At 35.7% G+C, this 21,140-nt stretch overlaps 1 protein-coding gene across 6 annotated transcripts in view; it reads right to left on the reverse strand.

The window, feature by feature from the left end:
* Nucleotides 1–21,140, reverse strand: part of SPAST (spastin) — a 53,019-nt gene that overhangs the window by 11,452 nt on the left and 20,427 nt on the right. For 4 of the 6 annotated variants that reach the window (XM_082426991.1, XM_082426990.1, XM_082426989.1 and 1 more), the window contains exons 4-11: nt 10,368–10,555; nt 9,405–9,538; nt 9,028–9,121; nt 3,864–3,938; nt 2,610–2,681; nt 1,089–1,164; nt 752–843; nt 526–605 (exon numbers count right to left, since the gene is read on the reverse strand). In XM_082426991.1, the coding sequence (XP_082283117.1) occupies nt 526–605; nt 752–843; nt 1,089–1,164; nt 2,610–2,681; nt 3,864–3,938; nt 9,028–9,121; nt 9,405–9,538; nt 10,368–10,555 (811 nt within the window). Of the gene's footprint in view, nt 1–525; nt 606–751; nt 844–1,088; nt 1,165–2,609; nt 2,682–3,863; nt 3,939–9,027; nt 9,122–9,404; nt 9,539–10,367; nt 10,556–16,272; nt 16,369–21,140 lie in introns of all 6 variants that reach the window. The other 2 variants (XM_082426987.1, XM_082426986.1) reach the window with 1 other exon arrangement.

Consider the following 21,140-nt stretch of genomic DNA (forward strand, 5'->3'; position numbering starts at 1 on the left):
TAACCCATAAATGTGAATAAAAGCAGGCTGGCTTCAGACTTTCACACTGCAACATCCAATCCTAGAAACAATGGGGCAATGTTATAAATTCCTCAGGGAAAGAACGGGAGAGCCAAGAATTTTATGCTGAGTCAAACTGTCCTCCCAGTAGAAAGGGAATAAATTTGATCAAACACACGAGAAGAGAGCATATGGCTCCCATGAGCTGTGCTTTATCAGCTTCTCATGAAGCCCAGTAAAAGAGGGTAAAAATCAGTTCTGGAGTTTTAAGATACTTTAATCCAACCCAGAAGAAATAAGTAATTTCCCTAAAACCATAATGTTAAAAATAGTTTTCCTGATGTCATGCTGGCCCTGTCCTCAAAATCTTCAGTTGGTAACAAGAGACCAGAAGATGGATATAGAAAGGAAAATAATGAATTTAGTCTTAAAATTGAGAGAGAAGGAAACAAGAAATATGTCAGATGAACACATAAGTAAATACATCTGTAATAAACGTGTGCATTTCTACATAAATCGCCCTACCTGAGAACAGCCTCATCAAGCTCTTGTGGCCTGTTAGTTGCACCCATTACAAGCACTCTGTCATCTCCAGCAGATTGTACCTATAAGCCAAATTTTTTTTCAATACTTTTAGATAAATAACAAAGAAAAACATAATAAAGATATCTATTTCTAATTTGGGCCATTCAATAGGAAAACACATACTACCACATAAATGCTACCACATTAAAAATACCATAATACTTACACCATCAAATTCTATTAGAAATTCAGTTTTTAGACGTCTACTAGCATCATGTTCTCCTTCTCTTCTTTCACACAAAAGGCTATCAACTTCATCTAGAGGAAATAAAAGGATCTCTAGTTTACTACTTAGGTTATTAATATAATGGGTCCTACTCAATTTATTAGACAGTCTTTAACTTGGCGCTTCTTTAAAACTTTACTTCTGCAGCTATACTTCAATAAAATATAAATTTAAAAAACCTTTTTACTTCTGAATAATCTTTCCCATCATATCCCTCACATTTGGAAAAGGGAATTTTACAAATGCTCAACTAAGTTGTTGGAAAACATGTTCTTACCTATAAAAATTATAGAAGGTTGAAGTTCTCGAGCCACAGCAAAAAGAGCTCTCACCAATTTCTCTCCTTCTCCCACCTAAAACAAGGCATTATACACTGTTATACCCATAAAATGCAAGATTATTCCAGCTTTTTAAATTTCACTATTAAAAGTCTAGAACCTAGGAATTTAATTTCCTTTCTTTGCAACAACCAAAGATTTGGTTTAAGGAATGGGGGTATGGGGGTGTTACTGAATTGTCCCTTATAATTTTAGAAAATAGACTACTTATTTATTATTTAAGACGGTCTGGTGAGTACTTTAAAAAATGAAAAATATCTCTGTCTTGTTTCACTCTGCATTCCTAAGACTTGAGAATGGAATAGCTATTGGGGTATAACTACTGAAAAAGAGGGAATACTAGAGAAGAGAGAGATGCGGCACGTATTCTTAAGCCCTAGGTTGCAGGGTATATTTATAGAAGCAGGTAAGTTGGAAAATGCTCTCCTAAATAAAACTTGCTCTACTGAGAACATCGTGAAAACCCATTCTCACAATATCACTGTCAATAAATATCAACGTATTTCCAGGTAGTCCAGGAGGTCTATGAACACTCCTTAAGACATTCCCAGGGGCTGAAATACTATACTAAAGCCATTCTATGCACCAAAGCATCTAACGCAAGAGTCATGAGGTTTGTGGTAATCTACTACAAAAACTATTTTGTTCTCTAGGTGGCATCTATTCTTTTTATTGAAAATTAAATAGAAGAAAAAAGGAAAGGCCCCAGATTTAGAATCTTCAAAACAAATATTCTCAGAGCCGGAAGGAACTGCAAGAGATCACCTCTTATGACATCAACACTTTATAAGTGAAGTAAATATAGTAAGACTGATTCATAACTGCTAACAAATCTTGTACATGAATTTGAAAGAAGATCTATGTATTTAATAAATGGAACCTGGTTTATATTTAAAAAAAATAAATGAAGTAAAGCCTAAAGTGATACTTTCTTAAGGCCAGCTCGGCATGCAAATGTTAGGCTGGAATCCCTACGTCCTAGCTTCCAAGACAGTGCTTTCTGTTACAGTATGTGCATAATATGGGTAAACCTACTTTAATAACAATTTTACTTATAAAATTTCACACAGGAAGCAAAATTTAATGAGGAAAAGTATCATTTTATAGTTATTTTTAATTACTTTACAAAATTAAGACCCCAGCCAATACTTGATCTTGGACTTCTAGCCTCCAAAATACAAGATAATAAATTTCTATTGTTCAAGCCAGCCAGTTTGTGGTACTTTAATACATAGCCCTAGCAAACAAATACAGTATTTAACAGAATAATTTCAATTTTAAAAGAGCCTAGCAAATGCACATAACTTTCTACTTTGAAGACTGATATTCAGCATATCTAAATAATAGATATAAAACTCAAAGAAAAACATTTTGGTGTAATGTTCTTACCATTTATACTTAACACAGTAACGTTTAGACAGTAATTTAAAACATGACAATACTGGAAAAAGAACACTCACGTATTTTGAAGTTAAACTTGCAGCACTTATATTAAAGAAGGTTGCATTAGATTCTGCAGCTACTGCTTTAGCCTTTAAAAATCACAAGGGTAAATACTGTATTAGTTCAATTGCTTTAAAAAGATAACCACATCTGATCAATTTAAGTTCTAGAAAAGATTTCCTAAAAATATAAGCTATGACACAATTCTCAACATATGGCAATCAACGTGTTTTCTTCTCAGCAATGAGGAAAAGGTCTAGGAAGAGCTATGCTTCTTTCCACTCTCTTTTTCTCTAAGAAGTGACAGGGAGAGGTTAAAGAAAAAAAAAAAAAAGAGGGTATTATTCTCTTCCTAGTTATAGAAGATAACTGCTTGCAGAAAGACAAACAGCTAAGGGAAAAAGTTACTCTTTCCCTATTTATGTTTTCCCTCTAGGAGAGCTATGCAGGAGAAAGATATCCAAATCCTAGCAAAAACTTTTGGCAAAAGGATACAGAAAAAAAAAAATCTGTTGTATGTCAATTATGCCTCAATTAAAAAAAAAAGAAATCTGTATCATGCTGATTATTTTATTTAAATAAACCTGTTACAATAGTAAAAAGAAAAAAATCAAAGATTAGGAAGATACTCAATATAGTAAGGTAAGCTCTTCTACAGTAAAATTTATTATTTAACTTGGGAAAATAATGAAAATTACACTATTAAATTTAGCCAAACCCAAACTACTACGGAAGATAACGTATGTGGGTTTCCAACTACTTCATCATTAAAAACTAGTTTAAAAATTGGGAGTTCCCTGGTGGTCCAGTGGTTAGGACTCGGCGTTTTCACTGCTGTGGCCCTGGGTTCAATTCCTGGTCAGGGAACTAAGATCCCGCAAGCCACGCAGTGCGGCCAAAAAAAAAAAAAAAGTATATTATAGCAAAGGCAAGTCATAAATAATAGACTCAGGGACAATGAAAAGTTTCTTCTTTCATATTATCTCCCTAATATCTCAATAGAACATGCAAATTTAAAAAGAATTCTTGGGACTTCCCTTGTGGTCCAGTGGTTAAGACTCTGCAATCCCAATGCAGGGGGCCCGGATTCAATCCCTGGTCAGGGAACTAGATCCCACATGCATGCCGCAACTAAGAGTTCGCATGCCACAACTAAGGAGCCCGCCTGCCACAACTAAGGAGCACACATGCTGCAACTAAGACCCAGCACAACCAAATAAATAAATACATTTTTTTAAAGTTTAAAAAATAAAAATAAAAAGAATTCTTACCAGCATTGTTTTCCCATTTCCAGGTGGACCAAAGAGTAACAGTCCTCTGGCAGGAGCTCTAAGCCCTGTGAACAACTTAAAAATATACACTTTATTTCACAACCATGATTCTGGAGACACTTTTTCCAGACATTTTAAGTATTATTTGTTATCTAAAAAGCACCATCTTTCAATAGCATCCTCCCAAAGAGAGATGCCCAGAGCTCTAAAGAGAACACATAATCAATAAATTAGAATAATTATTAAAAACAGAAGAAAACAAAATGAATTAAAACCAAACCCTTATTGATCAAAATGAAAGCAGATTGGTTAAACAAGACATATTGAACATAGTATGCCTCTCTACTTCCTTTAGAAATCTCACCAAATAATAGTAAATGAATAAAAAAGATATAACTCTTCAAAACAGAACAAAAAATTACAAAAGGAGACAACAGAGGACACAAATTTTTGTAGATGGAGAGCTGATAAAGTGTGGTAAATTATTTAACGGAGTTGAAGGAGCTAAAACCTAAGTGCCAGCTTGTGAAGGGATACCTAGATACAAGGAGCAAGCTGATGTGAACAAAAAACCCTGGAACAGCTCAGGAACTGGAGGCACCAGGTACCAGAGAAAGCAGCAGTAAGGTAGCTGGCCAAAAACAGGGGAACTGATTCAAAGTCTGTATGAGGAACAATGGAACCCATGCTCCTGCCCCCACAAAGGGCACTCCGGCAAGTACTCCTCTTCCATAACCAAAGGAGGCAGACGTCTTATTCTGTAGAGAAATTTAACCAGAGTCTCCAAACTCTGGGACACTAGGCATGGCAGGAATGAAGGGTGAAGCACCTGACTGATAACACTTTACTTAATAGTGAAAGTGTATGTACTTTCAAGTTGAACCATATGAAGCGGTTGATATTCAACTTAAAGATGGAATTTTTTTTGAGTGGTTTTAGGTTTACAGAAAATTTAATGAAAAGTGTAGAGAGTTGCCACATAACTCCTCACTTCCCCCATTTCCCCTATTATTAACATCTTGCATTAGTATGGTACATTTAATACAGCTGATGAATAGTGATATGTTACTATTAACCTAAGTCCATAGTTTACATTAGGTTCACTATTTGTGTCACATATGCACCATTACAGTTTCAACCTAAATCTTGACATCTAATCAAATTATCAACAAGGGAAGACAGTAGATTAAATATATTTTCAGATGTGTGAAATCTCAAAATATTGTCTCACATGACCCTTTCTCAGGAACTTACAGGAGGATGTATGCCATCAAAATGAGAAAATAAACCATGAAAGAGAAAATAGGGAATCCAAAAAACCGAGAGATCCATTAAAATAGAAAGACAAAGAAAAGTTCCATGATGATGGTGAAGCAAGATTATAGAACAGCTATGAAATAAGAACAACTGGTCGAATGGAACAGAAAAAGGTGGTTCCAGGCAAAGGGGTTCCAAGAAAAAAAAAAAAACTGAGCTAATGAATTTTCAAATTGGTTTGACAATTGGTAAGATGAAAACTAAGCAAGCAAAAAAGTAACACAACTATTTACTGTAGGGGGAAAAAAAACCTATACAAGGGAAAAAAAACACACTATCCTACTCAGCTTGGTACTTAACATTTACAAGAAATAAATACTGATTTAACCTCAGCAATGATATACTACACTGGGAGGATGGGGTAGGGAATGTGTGATATAATGGAGCTAAGGGTTCATCAAGTTAAAGATTCTACATGAAAAAAAAAAAGAATTGGCTTTATAAGATTATTACTTAAAGAGGTAAGTTCAAAAACTTTTAAAAAAGCAAATGTTCAAGCTGGTATAATGAAAGATAACATATTTAGAAATTCATGGAAATTTTAGTAGTAGGTAGAACCTTTTAAAATTGGAGAACAGTCACATTCTTCTAGAAAACTGAAAGAAAATGCTATTATTAAGCAGCAAGATAACAAAATAAACATAAGAGCTCTACAGATGAACCGGTTTGCAGGGCAGAAATTGAGACACAGATGTAGAGAACAAACGTATGGACACTAAGGGGGGAAAGCGGTGGCGGGTGGGGGTGGGGGTGGGATGAATTGGGCGATTGGGATTGACATGTATACACTGATGTGTATAAATGGATGACTAATAAGAACCTGCTGTATAAAAAAATAAATAAAATTAAATTCAAAAACTAAAAACAAAAACACAAGAGCTCAGAAAAATGCTGACAAATAAGGTGGACAGGATATGAAAGAGGTCTATGAAATAGGACAGAAGAATATATATTTTCGTTGTAAAATTTTTGAGAAAAGTATGTAGACAGATCATTGTGATATACTTTGAAATGTACTACTTTGGGGTCAGAAGGTATGTTTTATTTTACATTCTTCTTACAGTTTTAACTTGTTTCAAAGATTAATATTTGTGATTTTTAAAAATTACTTTTAAAATATTTAAAACATAGTCCTATTTGATGGCAGGGAGATGGACAAGAGTTTTTTCAATGTCCTTTCCAGGTCCATGACTTCATGAATGAACAAGGGTTAAAGTACTTGCTTTAGGTAATTCTGAGAAGAAATTAACTCAAGCATATATTTTTAATATTATTTATCTCCTTAAAGCCATTTTTAGCGTTCGGTGACTTAATTATGATTCTGCGTTTCTATGATGAAATAAAATTTCTAGCACGCTAAAGAATGAATAAGTTCGTCATGATGCCTGTCATACCCAACTTTCCAATCTAGCCTAACAATGTCCCCACCGTGGTCCATGCAAGCTCCCCACTGTGGACAAATATGAATAAAGCTGATTTGTTGCACAATGGAGATGCTTTATGAAATAAGTCTGACCCATTCACGGCTTACCACGATCCATTTTATGGGTCTACTGTGAAAAGCTGAGCTAGGACAATCATATTCCCTTTCTGAATTAGAATCTGAACTAGAATTATAAAAATGGTCCAATTGGCAGGTGTGGAGACAGAGAGACAAATGGTCCAAACCCTGAGGTCTGGGTCTACCTCAAATTCTGTCCTTCCTCAAGCTCCAATTTAGTACATTTACTAAGGTTTCTGCCCCTCCCAAGGCTAGGTTATTCAACTTTGAAATTCCAGTTTTTTCTAATATTATAGCGCCACCATGGAAATATGCCAAAATGCAAAGTCATATGCTGTTTGACCTCACTTTCCACTTTAGATGTGTTCCCTAAAGCTATGGGTAGAGCAGAAGCTGAATGCCTTCTAGCACAGTCCAAATATTTCCTTACTACCTTTACAATTTTAGATATATTTTTGTACCCTAAGAAGCATACCACTTAATAAATACTAAAATCCATACTTAAGAATTAGCTGGCAGTTATAGCATTGAGGCGGCAGTCTAACGTTAGGAATCTTATTTATTTCATTTCCTAGAACCACCACTTAACTATAATGTTGAGCAAGAAATTTAGATTTCAGGATTAGTTTCTTTATCCACAAGTGGACTAGATGACTGCTAAGATCCTTTTCAGGTCTACAATTATATGAGTTCTTTCAACAAGCATTTTTTTGTCAATACTCACTCTGCTACATTTACTACTCTTACATAACCCCAGGCAAAAAGTAAGCCCAAATACAAGCTATAATATGTTTCCTCCAAGTGTGGCCTGAGGTGCTACAAGAGATAAATTTGGTTCATATAAGGACAAATGCCTTCTATTTTAATAATTCTCTATTTTATTGTGTATTAGGAAAATTTCAGTTAGTATATTAGACCAGTGATTTCATGCACACTGCTTCTTAGAGTGGGCAAGAAGTAAAAATAAAGAAAGCAGACTCAAAAAATAGTAAGTTTCAGTATAGTTGGTACTCACAAGTTACAAACACCATGAAAGTAGTATGAGAGTGACATAGACTATAGAAAACTAGAGCCACACAAGCTTTACACATTGATTTAAAAGCGTATTCATCACAATGTGCCATATAACATCTATTTTCACGAGATTTTGTAAATGAGTCCATTAAGACTTGAAAGTTCTAGGAGAAGAGAAATAACTAATCCAGACTGGATCCTCATATTTATTTTTTGCAATATTTTCAGAACAGCATCAAACATGCAATCCGTGAATTGTGAGAATCCAAAACAATGCTAATTGGGAGATTAGGTTTGACATAAATACACTACCATGTGTAAAACAGATAGCTAGTGGGAACCTGCGGTATACAGCACAGGGAGCTCAGCTTGGTGCTCTGTGACGACCTAGATGGGCGGGATGGGAGGGGATGGGAGGGAGGCCCAAGAGGGAGAGGATATATGTACACATATGGCTGATTTACTTCGTTGTACAGCAGAAACTAACACAACATTGTAAAGCAATTATACTCCAATAAAAAAGAATGAAGCACTGAAAAAAAGAAAAACAATGCTATGTGTGGAAAATTAAATATTTATTATCAATTGCAAGATTACCTAACTTCCTTAGTGAGTTTAAAAATAAGGGATGAAAAGGTGAGGTCCCTACCCATCATTCACCAGCTCTCCAGTTACTTTGATGACTTAATATCTTGAAAATAATTCTTTTATTTATTTATTTACGTATTTATTTATTTATTTATTTATGGCTGCGTTGGGTCTTCATTGCTGCGCGTGGGCTTTCTCTAGTTTCGGTGAGCAGGGGCTGCTCTTTGTTGCGGTGCGCAGGCTTCTCATTGCGGTGGCTTCTCTTGTTGCGGAGCATGGGCTCTAGGTGTGCAGGCTTCAGTAGTTGTGGCACACCGGCTCAGTAGTTGTGGCTCGCGGGCTCTAGAGTGTAGGCTCAGTAGTTGTGGCACACAGGCTTAGTTGCTCCGCGGCATGTGGGAATCTTCCCAGAACAGGGATCGAACCCGTGTCCCCTGCATTGGCAGGTGGATTCTTTCTTAACTTTAAATCTCTCTTACCTTGATATAAAAATTATTTCCTGTTACCTACTTTTCCTATAAATTTAATTAAAAATGGACTGGGAATTAGGAACCATTATATTTATTCTCCTCTCCAGTATAAATAACTAGTCAACATCAACTGCTAATGTTTTTTTCCCTTAAAAGACATCTAATCTACTGTTATATGAACTAATCATTCCAGTATAGCTCAAACACTTCTTTACTGTACTATGGATTCAGTAATGGATGATGCTATAGGAAAATGATAATATAAAATCCTTACCTCAGGCCTCAGAGAAGGAAGAATAACAATTTCTTGCAATGCTTGTTTTGCCAACTCTTGACCAGCTATATCATCAAATTTAACAGCTGTTCCACTAAGAAACAGAATTTCAGTTAGCTCCGTAACAGAAATATACTTCAGTTATTATAATATTAAGTCTAAGCTCTATGTAACATTGCCATTTTTATGTTAACTGTGAAACTATAGTTAAATCAGTAAAGCAATGGTTTTCTACATTTACAGTAATTGAAAACCATCATAAAAATTACATATGTAAATTAGACAAGGTATATATATTATCTATTTCACTCATGATATATTTCATAAATAAAAAAAAATTTAAAACCCCATAAAACACTTTAGATGACAAAACTTACTTGTCCACAATTTCGTTCATTATAAGGTTAGCAAGGTTGCTGTCCACATTCCTAAAGTTCTTCAAGTCTTTCTTTTTACGAGCAGCAGTTGTAGGGGTAGAAGGTTTATTTGTTCTATTTGTTTTTGGTGTACTCTTGAAGGACACAAAATTTTAATGTGAAAACACAACATAATGTTTACACTTTTCACATGTGAGTCAACCTTAATGTTCACATAATTAAAGGCTTAAAAGTAGCAAAAAATGGATATAAAAATCCAAAAATTGTATATTTACTCCAAGATAAAATGGCATTCACTATAGAACTACATTTGGCATGAAGTGGGTTTATAGAAGATTTTATCCAGAGAGATTCAGTTACTATAAAATAAAAAGGCTCTATCACAATGCAGTCATACAATTTTGATCCTTGTTAGAATTGTAACAAAACTCTATGTATGTTTAATGTTATAAAACATTTATGTAGATTTAAATAATTAAAAGAATAACAAATTTTAAATGAACTATAGGGAATTCCCTGGTGGTCCAGTGGTTAGGACTCAGCGCTTTCACTGCCAAGGACTCGGATTCAATCCCTGGTCAGGGAACTAAGATACCACAAGCTGCACCGTGTGGCCTAATAAATAAATTAATTAATTTTTTAAAAAAAGAATTATACAGTATTATACAAAACAGATTGGATAAGCAAACTTACTATTAACCTATTTAGGACCAAAAGGAGTTAAAAAAAATTTGCTTAAAAAATAATAGAGAAAAAAAAACATTTGCTTTTTAGTAGCAAGTTGCCTCTACTACTTAGAGTCTTAAAAATCTAAATTAAAAAAAAAGTTTCATTCAATGTTGTAGAAACTTATCAATTATCTAAGGTATTATAAAGTACTTGTAATAAACTTAAGCAAGCATATCATGTTCAAAATTTTCTATTTGCAACAGCATGGCAATTAAAGTTACTGTCTCCAAATACCTTATAAGTGGCAGTTGCAGGACCAGGTCCCTGTCTCACTCCAGAAACCATGGATAAACCACTGCAGCTAGGTGCTCTGTGGTGGCCTGAAAGAGCTGTGGATCCAGTTTTCATAACTGTTTTTGAACGAGGCAGTGAATTACTAGTGTGCGTTAAGGGATCTTTTCTTTTCGGAACAGCTCCACTTTCTATCAAGGAAAAAAATAAAATCATCATGGTTAGAAAATTGTGGCTAAACATTATAAAAAGTAATATAAAGACCAGTATAAATTTGTAAAACTAATTGTTTTTTACTTCAACAATATTTCAAAATAAGATTTCAATCAGAATATATACCAGGGTGTTCATAAGGGTTATTACTGGGTGTGGGCAAGATTATGGGTTATTTAGCTTTTTCCTTTTCCTGATGTATATTATAATTTTCTTATAAGGAACATGTATTTGCTATAAAAAGAAATAACTTTATTTGTGGGGACAGGAGGAGGATATAAAAAAGGTACCAAGCAATAAAGCTGCCAAAATTTTCTTTTTTTTCTTTGTTTAAAAGCTGCCAAAAATTAAAGAAACAAAATGTAGTAAAGGCATTAGGGATAGGTTGTATGGAGAAAAAAAAAAAAAAATAGCACTTCGTTCCAAACTTTTAAGACTACAAAATAGTATGAAAGTCCAGTCTGTGCCACCAAAGGTTTTAAAAAATAATTTTAATTTAAAGGGTATAAAGATATGGTTAAATCGCCAAGTATTTTATCCTCTATCTATGCAAATAAACACATATAGGACACCTTCAATTAAATCTAAAAGGTTACCTGACCTAGCTACCGTGCTCTTCTACATAAATTACAGACTTTTGAATGTTCAAATCTCACTGCTTCTAAATAATATTTTCATATACTATATAACAAACATCAGAGTTTATGAATAACAATGTTCACTGTGAAGACAGATGTTAAATCAGTCAGCAAATCAGAGTAGCCTAGAGAAAAGACTAGCTGAAGGACAAAAGCCTTATTGTTGCTCTTGTCATCAAATCCCTTAATATGGTTTAAGGAAACAAAAGAAGGGAACTTAAGAGTACAGTAAATTAGGGACTTCCCTGGCGGTCCAGTGGTTAAGACTCCGTGCTCCCAATGCAGGGGGAGCAGGTTAGATCCTGGTCAGGGAATTAAGATCCAAGGGTTCTTTTCTAGTAAACAAATGCAAAGTTCTGTACCGTATGTTCAAGGAACTAATGGATAATGACCCTATAGGAAGAAGCAGGAAAGCAATCCAGAAAAGGGAATGACAATAAGGAAAAGCCAAGGTGTGAATAAAAGCAAGATCTGTCTAGGGTGATGATAAGTATCATGCATTTCAGAGGGAAAAAAGGAGACCGGAGAAGAATTTCTTCAAACAGAAAATATACAGTCCTAAGATTACAAATGGATAGAAATTTTCATAAGGAACTGTGAGAATGACAGCAGACTTTTCATAAAAATAACAAAGGTCAGTAGACAATGGAGTATGCTCAAAATGCTGAAGGAAAAAACAATGTTAACTTTCATTTATTCTATATTCAGGTGACCAGTCACATAAGAATGAGGGTATTTTCAGACACTAGCAAGGCTGAGAGAGTTTACTATCTACAAACCCTCATTAAAAGAAATACTAAAGGAGGTCTTTTAGTTAAAAAGCAAATTAAAGTAAAGCAATTATACTTCAATAAAGATGTTTAAAAAAAAAAAAAAGCAAATTAAACACAGAAAGGAGTAAAAAACTGTAACATGAAGCTAGAGAGCAAGAAAAAAATCAGACAATGTGGGGGGAGGAAAAACCCAAAAGGGCAAATAATTAAAATATATTATTTGTCTTTGGGCAAACAATATTTACTAAGTTACTAATAATATGAAATATAATTTTTCAATATAACTAAAAACAGTGATATATATACACATATATATGTACATATATACACACACACACGGAATGAAGGATAATGGTGGCGTAAGAGAATTAAACCTTCTTCTACCTGAAAAAGAAGTCAATACATATCAAAAACTCATAAATCAGGAATAGCAATAAAAGCATAATATTTAAAAGTATAATGAGCATGAGAAAAAATAGCAAAGAGTTAAATATTGTATGAGGAGCCAAACTAGGGGTGCAGGTAAGAAAGGGAGATATAACAGGTGGGAAGGGGAATATTATTTTTCTTTATAAACCTTTTCAGTATTTTTTAATCAACATTTTAGGGTATAATCTTTTGCATGCATTTAAAATATATAATATATTGGCAAAATAGCCACTAAAATCAAGATACAAAATGTTTCCATCATAGCCAAAAGTTTCCTTGTATCCATTTGCACTCCATTCCTCTTACTGCCCCTGGCCCTAAGCAATGACTAATCTGCTTTCTGAATACTGGAGTCATCTGATTTAGCAATTTCTATTGATCTAAGTTCAAGGTCACTGAATCTTTCATTTGACATCTCCAATCTGCTGTTGAGGCTATCTAGCAATTTTTTTCACCAACTGTACTTTTCAACTTTAAAACTTCCATTATTTTTATTGTTTAGTTTATATTCTCTGCTAAGATTGCAGGTTTGTTAACAGATGCCATATTTTCTTTTAATTCTTTGACCATATTTATAATGGCTGCTTTGAAGTCTTTATCTGCTAAATTCAACATGTGGGGCCAGCCAAGAATCAGTTTCTACAGGCTGATTTCTTTCTTGAGTAAGGGTCACACTTTCCTATTTCTTTGCACGTCTAATAATTTTGACTTGAAAATTGGACATTGTAGATAACACATAAAGTATTAAGCAGACTTTGGCATATCTGCTTCCTAAGAGAGAAGAAGTAACTCATCCAAGTGAAACATCATAGAATGTTCCATAAGTGGGTGACACTAATGAACTAGGCATGAATGAGCCAGCTGATTAACTAAGGCTCATCAGGAATCAAACACCAGTGCTGCATAAATTAGCTGTGAAGTCAGTATGTCCCCCCAACAAGAAAAAAGAACAGAACTGGTAACTAGGTATTTAAAATAAGACAGTTTGATTTTTTTAATGGGTCCCAGAAGAGAAAGCTGCTTTTGTCCCCCAACATGGCAGAAAAATACAATAGGATCTCACATGTGGAATTAAGTAGAAGAAAATCAAGATGACAAGGGAAAGGCATACCAGCTCCTCAGGGCTAGAAAATTTTGCTGTTTACTCAGGCAGGATTATTAGGATCTCAAATTTGTATTTTGGAAACTTCACTATTTACACGTGGTGCATTCTTACAGTTCTTTGTTTTTTCAAACAGTTCATTATGAAGACGTCAGCCCTTCACAAACATGCTAAAAGAAACAGACAAAATACTTCTCTATACTTGAAAAGGTTATTTTAAATCAGATACACGAAGGAATGGGAAAATGAATGTAGTTACTAAGGTGGGGCTCTGTAGTGGAAGACCAAACCAGAGTGAGAACTCCTTAAGGAAGAGGTGAAGCCACAAGGGAAAGAGTTGATGACCAATTGTCTCTTCCATCCCAAGAAAACCACTCACACTATTTCTTCTTTATTGAAATCTTGTTCATTGCAGCACTATTTACAATAGCCAGGACATGGAAGCAACCTAAATGTCCATCAACAGAGGAATGGATAAAGAAGATGTGGTATAGCAACTAAGACCTGGCGCAGCCAAATAGATAAATAAATAATAAAATAAATATTTTTTTAAAGAGATGTGGTACCTATATACAATGGAATATTACTCGGCCATAAGAAAGAACAAAATAATGCCAAGTGCAGCAACATGGATGGACCTAGAGATTGTCATACTGAGTAAAGTAAGTTAGACAGAGAAGGGTAAATATCATATCGTTTTTATATGTGGAATCTAAAAAATGGGTACAACTGAACTTATCTACAAAACAGAAATAGAGTTACAGAAGTAGAAAACAAACTTATGATTACCAGGGGGTAACGGGGGGGGGGGATAAACTGGGAGATTGGGATTGACATATACACACTACCATATATGAAATAGATAACTAATAAGAATCTACTGTATAGCACAGGGAACTCTACTCGATACTCTGTAATGGCCTATATGGGAAAAGAATCTAAAAAAAGAGTGGATATATGTGTATGTATAACTGATTCACTTTGCTGTACACCTGAAACTAACACAACATTGTAAATCAACTACACTCCAATAAAAATGAAAAAAGCAAACAAACAAAAAAACAAATCTTGAAACTTTTAAAAATCACATATGAGTAAAGAAAGCAGTTGTTTTATAGTCTATACTAACGGTTTTCTGCTACAATTTGAACAAAGTAATATTTACTTTAATAAAATTTAAGTACTGGACACAGAACGAATTCTGAAAAAGTTACCAATAAAACTAGAGAAGATGTCAGAGAACCTAGGAAATGAAGATCCTACCACCCAAACAAAACAAAACAAAAAACATTTAATTTTCTGTAGGAGTTGATGTGATGACTAAAGTTTATGGAAAACAAATTTAACCCATAGTAAATAATAGTATTCTAGGGGACTTCCCTGGCAGTCCAGTGGTTAAGACTCTGTGCTTCCACTGCAGTGGGGTAGGGTTTGACCCCTGGTTGGGGAACTAAGATCCCTGCATGCCACGCAGCATGGACAAAAAAAAAGAAAAATAGTATTCTTTTTTTTTTTTTTTAATAAAATTTATTTATTTATTTATTTATTTTTGGCTGAGTTGGATCCTCGCTGCTGCCCGTGGGCTCCCTCCAGTTGCGGCGAGCGGGGGCCACTCTCCGCCGTGGTGCACGGGCCCCCCACTGCAGTGGCCTCCCCCGTTGCGGAGCATGAGCTCTAGGCGTGCGGGCTTCAGCAGCCGTGGCGCATGGGCTCAGTAGTTATGGCTCATGGGCTCCAGAGCGTAGGCTCATTAGTTGTGGCGCACGGGCCCAGCCGCTCCGCAGCACGTGGGATCCTCCTGAACCAGGGATCGAACCCGTGTCCCCTCATGTTCTGTGATTATCTCTAGGCTCATCTATGGTGCTGCAAGAGCAGTGTTTCATCCTTTTCCATGGCGAATATTCCATTGTGTACATGGACCACTTACTTCTTCTTTGTGCATTCATCTGGCACAAGGTGGCCATCCCTGGTTTCAAATCAACATGATCTCAGGCACAAACCTCCTTGTCTTTCCATTTTGTCTTTAAGTTACTTGCTGAAACAACCGGCCCACGGTCCCCAGGACTGTCGCGCTTCGGCCGCCGGGGCCCCTCCAGAGCCAGCAGCCTCAGTGAGGCTGCCCTCCCCTCGGGCTCCGGGGCACTTCAGTGACGGCGGAGGGAAGAGACCCCGAGCCGGGAGTTCCAACTCTGCGGAAACACGGGCTCTGTTCTGGGCGAGGAGGTGGGACCACCGAAAAATAGTATTCTAATGCTTCTCCTCACTATGTGAATTCAGCTTCAAACTTTTTCTAACAAGTGCTATGATAAAACATTCATGTATTATATAAATGAAAATATATATGCATTGAAAACTGGTATATAACAAAGAAAAATTAAAATTTCTGTCTCAATAAACACTACTTCATAAAAATTTGGTACAGGTACCCACAGAAAAAAACACAAAAGCTCAAAATAAGATAGAAACAAAAGAACATTTTAATAATTTAGGAAAACGAACCTTCATATTTTATAATTTCAAAAATTGGAGGTTGTAAAATATGCAAATATAACATGTTGAGAATGGCTATGCCCTATTTATTACATGTTTACACACCATGAATGATAGGGCTACTGTATTTTCCACACAGCCCTGTGCAAACAAAAACCAATCAAATCTACCACTATAAAATCAAATCAACATTATCAGGTTAAGTAAGACTCTACTTTGCATGCAAGCTTTATTATTTTACATGTTAGTTAACCTAAACCCACCTGACTGGAGATGTCCATTGCGGCATGTCAAGTTAGTATTGTCATTATAGACGTCCGTTTGTGACTTGGAAAACTGCAAAACTGGCTGCAGCTTCTCTATGCAACAGAGGGGGGTAAAAAAGAAAAAAATAAACAAACAAAAAAAATACATGATAAAAGAATAAAATGTATATGTGAAAATGAAAAACGATTCAAGGTGTTACAAAGTTATTACATAATGAAGGGTTTGGCATTTACATAGAGTTACCTTTAACAACATAATTAGTAAAAACTCAGACATTAAAATAGCAACAGAAATGAACAAGTGAATGACTATGTTCAAAATATGCATTATTCAGGTTTGGTAACCTGAGGCAATTCTATATCACTACCATCGCCAGCAAATATTTCCTGAATATCTAATATGTCCAAATTATTGTGTAGGGAGAGCAGGATAGAGATACAAAGAGAACATTAAAAAGGCTTTACAGAGGAAGTGGGCTGTGAGTTGGCTGGGATCTGTAAAGATTAAAAAAAAAAAGGACATTCAGGAAAGGAGAAATGACACAGAAGGAAACTGTAAGGAGTGTCTAGGAAAATGCCATATTCAGCTACATTAATGCATGTCAGGAAGAAAATAAATGTAATAAAGCAGAATGGAATAAGCATGCTGCAGAACTGTGTGTACAGTACCCTACCATTTATTTAAATACACACATGTATACTTGTATATATGAAAATTATCTCTAAAAAAGACCCAGAGAAACTGGTAATACCAGCTGCCTCTGGGGATGGGAAATGAGTGGCTGGGGCATAGCATGGGATGGATGCTTTTCAAACTTTAACTTTTGAAATTTTGTGGCATGTGCATATATTGCCTATTTTTAAATTAATCAAAGATTTTAAAGGATTATTTCAACCTTACTCCCACTTCAAATAACAACAACAAATCCTCTCAAGATCTAGGTCTCTATGTCTAGCACCTGAAGCCCAAGAGTGTATCGGTTTGAGCTTCCTTGCCACTCTACATCACTGCTACTACACTCTTTGCCCAGTCAAGTCAATCCATACTGTTAGCTGACGAACACCCTGACAAACACTCTACCACTTACTCACTAGTACGAACTTGCTTTAGCGTCAGTTTTCCGAGGGTCTCAAGGGTTAAATAAAATAATACATGAAGTACTTGCTCTGAGCGTCATTCATAATAGGGCTCAATTTTGACCATATTTATTTTGTTGAAATACTCTAAGTTATCATTACTGATTCTTTCCTCCGGTACTAAGAAGTCAACGAATATATGCAAAAATGTAGCACATATATACTAACTCTTTTAAACTTTCATTTCTAATGTCAGACAAGCAGGCGCCATGCTTGGTTTATGGTACAACCACACATGCCTTTGGGACAGGTTAAATAGCAGCTACCCTTTTTGCACAAAGCACAAAGTACTGCACAGCTTTTGTATCCTAGAACTGGCTGATACAATATACCTTGGAGCCCTTTTTCTGTTGTTAGTTAACAGGTAGGTCATCTGATTTTTCTCAAAGATAATACTCTTCAAATCACCATATTGAGAAAGAAACCATTTGTGTTGGTAAAAGACATAAATTAGAAAGAACTGATTTGTAAATGTCTGATTTATCAATTAAAACTCTTCAATGAAATGTAACAAAAAGTTCACATAAACATTCATTATATAGTAAAAAATAAACAGAAATTAAATCCTTAGTTTTTATAACTAATAACTAATAAGCCATAGAACTTTTTTGCAGGGCTTGGATTTATATGCATGAAAACACACACACAACAGCAGGACACAGCTAATGTGAACCTGCTCCAATTAATTTTTTTTTTTTTTTGAAGAAAGTAAGCTTAGTTTAATGCTTCTTTTTAAAATGACTAAAGGTCGTGTAGATTAAACAATGATTTAAAATAAAACAAGTCACCTTGCTTCTTGATCCCCTCATGTGCAATCCCCACACAATCATCTCAGTGATCTACTTATAAGGGAAATTTTACCACATAACCTGTGTGCCTACAACTCTTTAGCAGTTTCCCATTGCCCACAGATTAGCACTCAAGCTCCTTTATATGACCAACAAGGCCCTCCATGATCTGCCTACACTTCTTATGCCTGAGCAATCCCGAATTCATGTCTCTACCAGCACCATGCTTTTCCTTGTCCCTGAGTCTATGTTCATGCTGTTAGTTCCTCATGGAATATCTTTCCGCCCAAGCATTAATAACTTTTATTTATCTTTTTAAATTCCCACTTTAGGTTTCTTCCAGGAAGATTTCTCAGACACCTATTTTCCCATCCCTACGAAATATTTGTGTATCTCCATCCTGCAGTGATGATGATTTATCTATTTATGTCTGCCTTCCCCACTATATCAACAAAAGCCTAAACACAGGAACATTTTATCCAATCTATCAGTAAATCTGTTTGCTCAAGCTTCAAATACAATCATAATCCAACCACTTGTTACTCCTGGTATCACCCTGGTCCATCATTTTTCTCCTAGCTTACCACAATAGTTGTCCTACTTGCTCTCCTTGGTACATAACATACCCTTGCAACATCACAACCAGAGGGATCCTTTTAAAACTGAAGTCAGATGATGTTACTCCTTTCTTAAAAAATCGTTGTAACTGCTCCCCACTTCACAGGCGGCAAAAGCTCAAATCTTCAGTGGCCTGTAAGGTCCTGCATGTTGTGATGGCCGCCCCCTCTGCCCGCCCCCCCCGGCCATTAGTTCTCTGACCTCATCTCTACTATACTCTCCTTGCTGTGGCACACTGGCCTCTTTGCTCCTCTCAAACATACCAGATGTGTTTTCTTAAGGCTTTGCATCAGCTCTTACTTCTCCCCAGACCACTCTTCTCCCAGATACCTGTAAGGCTAACTTACAGGTCATGTCAACTTCTCCAAGAGGTATACCCTGACTATCCTGTTTAAAACTAAAAACCCAGACCACCTCCCATCTACTCCTAATCCCCTGTACTGTGTTTTATGTTTTCTTTTCTCCACAAATTTATCACCTTCTAACACATGGAATAACTTATTTATTCTTTATGTTTATTGCCTACTGTCAGTATTCTCCCTGCTGGAATATAAACTCTATGACACAAGGATCCTTGTCTATATCCTAAGTGCCTAGAACATGATAACCACCCAATAAATATTTCCCGAGTCAAGAAATAAATTCAGGGCTTCCCTGGTGGCACAGTGGTTAAGAATCCGTCTGCCAATGCAGGGGACACAGGTTCAAGCCCTGGTCCGGGAAGATCTCACATGCCACGGAGCAACTAAGCCCATGTGCCACAACTACTGGCCTGCGCTCTAGAGCCCGCGAGCCACAACTACTGAGCCCACGTGCCACAACTACTGAAGCCCATGCGCCTAGAGCCCATGCTCCGCAACAAGAGAAGCCGCTGCAATGAGAAGCCCGCGCGCTGCAACAAAGAGTAGCCCCCGCTTGCTGCAACTAGAGAATGCCTGCGCACAGCAACAAAGACCCAACACAGCCAAAAATAAATTAAAAAAAAAAAAAGAAAGAAAGAAATTCAGTTTATATCCCTTGGCACCATTCCTGGTACAGAGTAAGGACTTAATAAATGGACCTTGAATGAAGCTAAATTTTTTTTAAAAAGGGTAATTGCCAAGTATACCAGACACCAATGCCAAAATTATCTTATAATCTACAGCAGGTTTTACACTTAAGCTTTGCTCTAAGGTTCACTATCACTAAATTGAAGATACATAATACATATGAACTCTTCCCATCTTTATCAGAGATGCTACATCCTCTCAAACCAGTCTGTATGGGGAACTCCCAGTTATCATTCTCCATACTACTTAGATACCTATCAGGCATCCCATCTCTGAAAAGCTCCATTTTTTAACCAGCACATAATACACAAATATGCTCTACTATGCACTTGTGCACACTTCTTTTTTACTGTCTTTGGTAGATAACTCCCAGATATTCTGCGTTCTCAGAAGACAGGAAAATGTTGATGATGTCTTTTATTCCACCCTCTCTTTTTTAAGGTAACATCTTTCATGAATGGACATATAGCATTTCTGAGGATAACAGACAACAACAACCACCAAATATTAATTCTATTAAAGCCTAGCTTCATGTTATATTATATATCTTTTTGTCCTCTCCTCTAACAACACAAATAAGAAATTACTAAGTTGCATTTAAAGACAAGTCTATAAATTGATGAGTTGCTTCTAATGTTTTACCATATCACAATTTCAAATACTGATTAAAGTTAAAAACCAACTATTATTCAATTTGAAACATGTTACAAAATGTTCCATAATCAAACTTAATCTGCATCACATACATTGATACTTTGTACATATACTGAAAAGGTGTTATAGCTAAAACACATAGAAAGGACCAATTAAAACAATTAGATAATTATTTTACTACAACAACCCTTGATGTAATATGTAATTTTATTTGACACAGTAATAACCGTCCCTTAGGAAGAAGGCAAACTGTCAGCCACAGAAGCCAGGAGAACACTGCCTTGTTAGCTATCTGAAAACAGTAAGGGCTTCTTTTTCAAAAATGTGGGGCAAAAAATTTATAAACACCATGGACCATATAGGAATGAATGAATGAGTGAATTAATAAAAAACATATGTGTATATTTGTACACAAAAGCAGGGGTGGTGATTACACACAGGTCAGGAGATAAACAAAAACCAGCATTTTCGAGTACTTACTATGGGTTAGGTTCCTTCAACAATTCATAGTCACAAATACAGTGAGATAATAATTATCTATTAGCCTCATATTACAAATGAAATAAAGAAGACTCAGAAATGCTAAATAACTTATCAAAAGCACAGAGCAACAAATAAA

The sequence above is a fragment of the Balaenoptera physalus genome, assembly GCF_965194825.1.
Source record: "Balaenoptera physalus genome assembly, chromosome: 15".
Taxonomy (NCBI): Eukaryota; Metazoa; Chordata; class Mammalia; order Artiodactyla; family Balaenopteridae; genus Balaenoptera; species Balaenoptera physalus.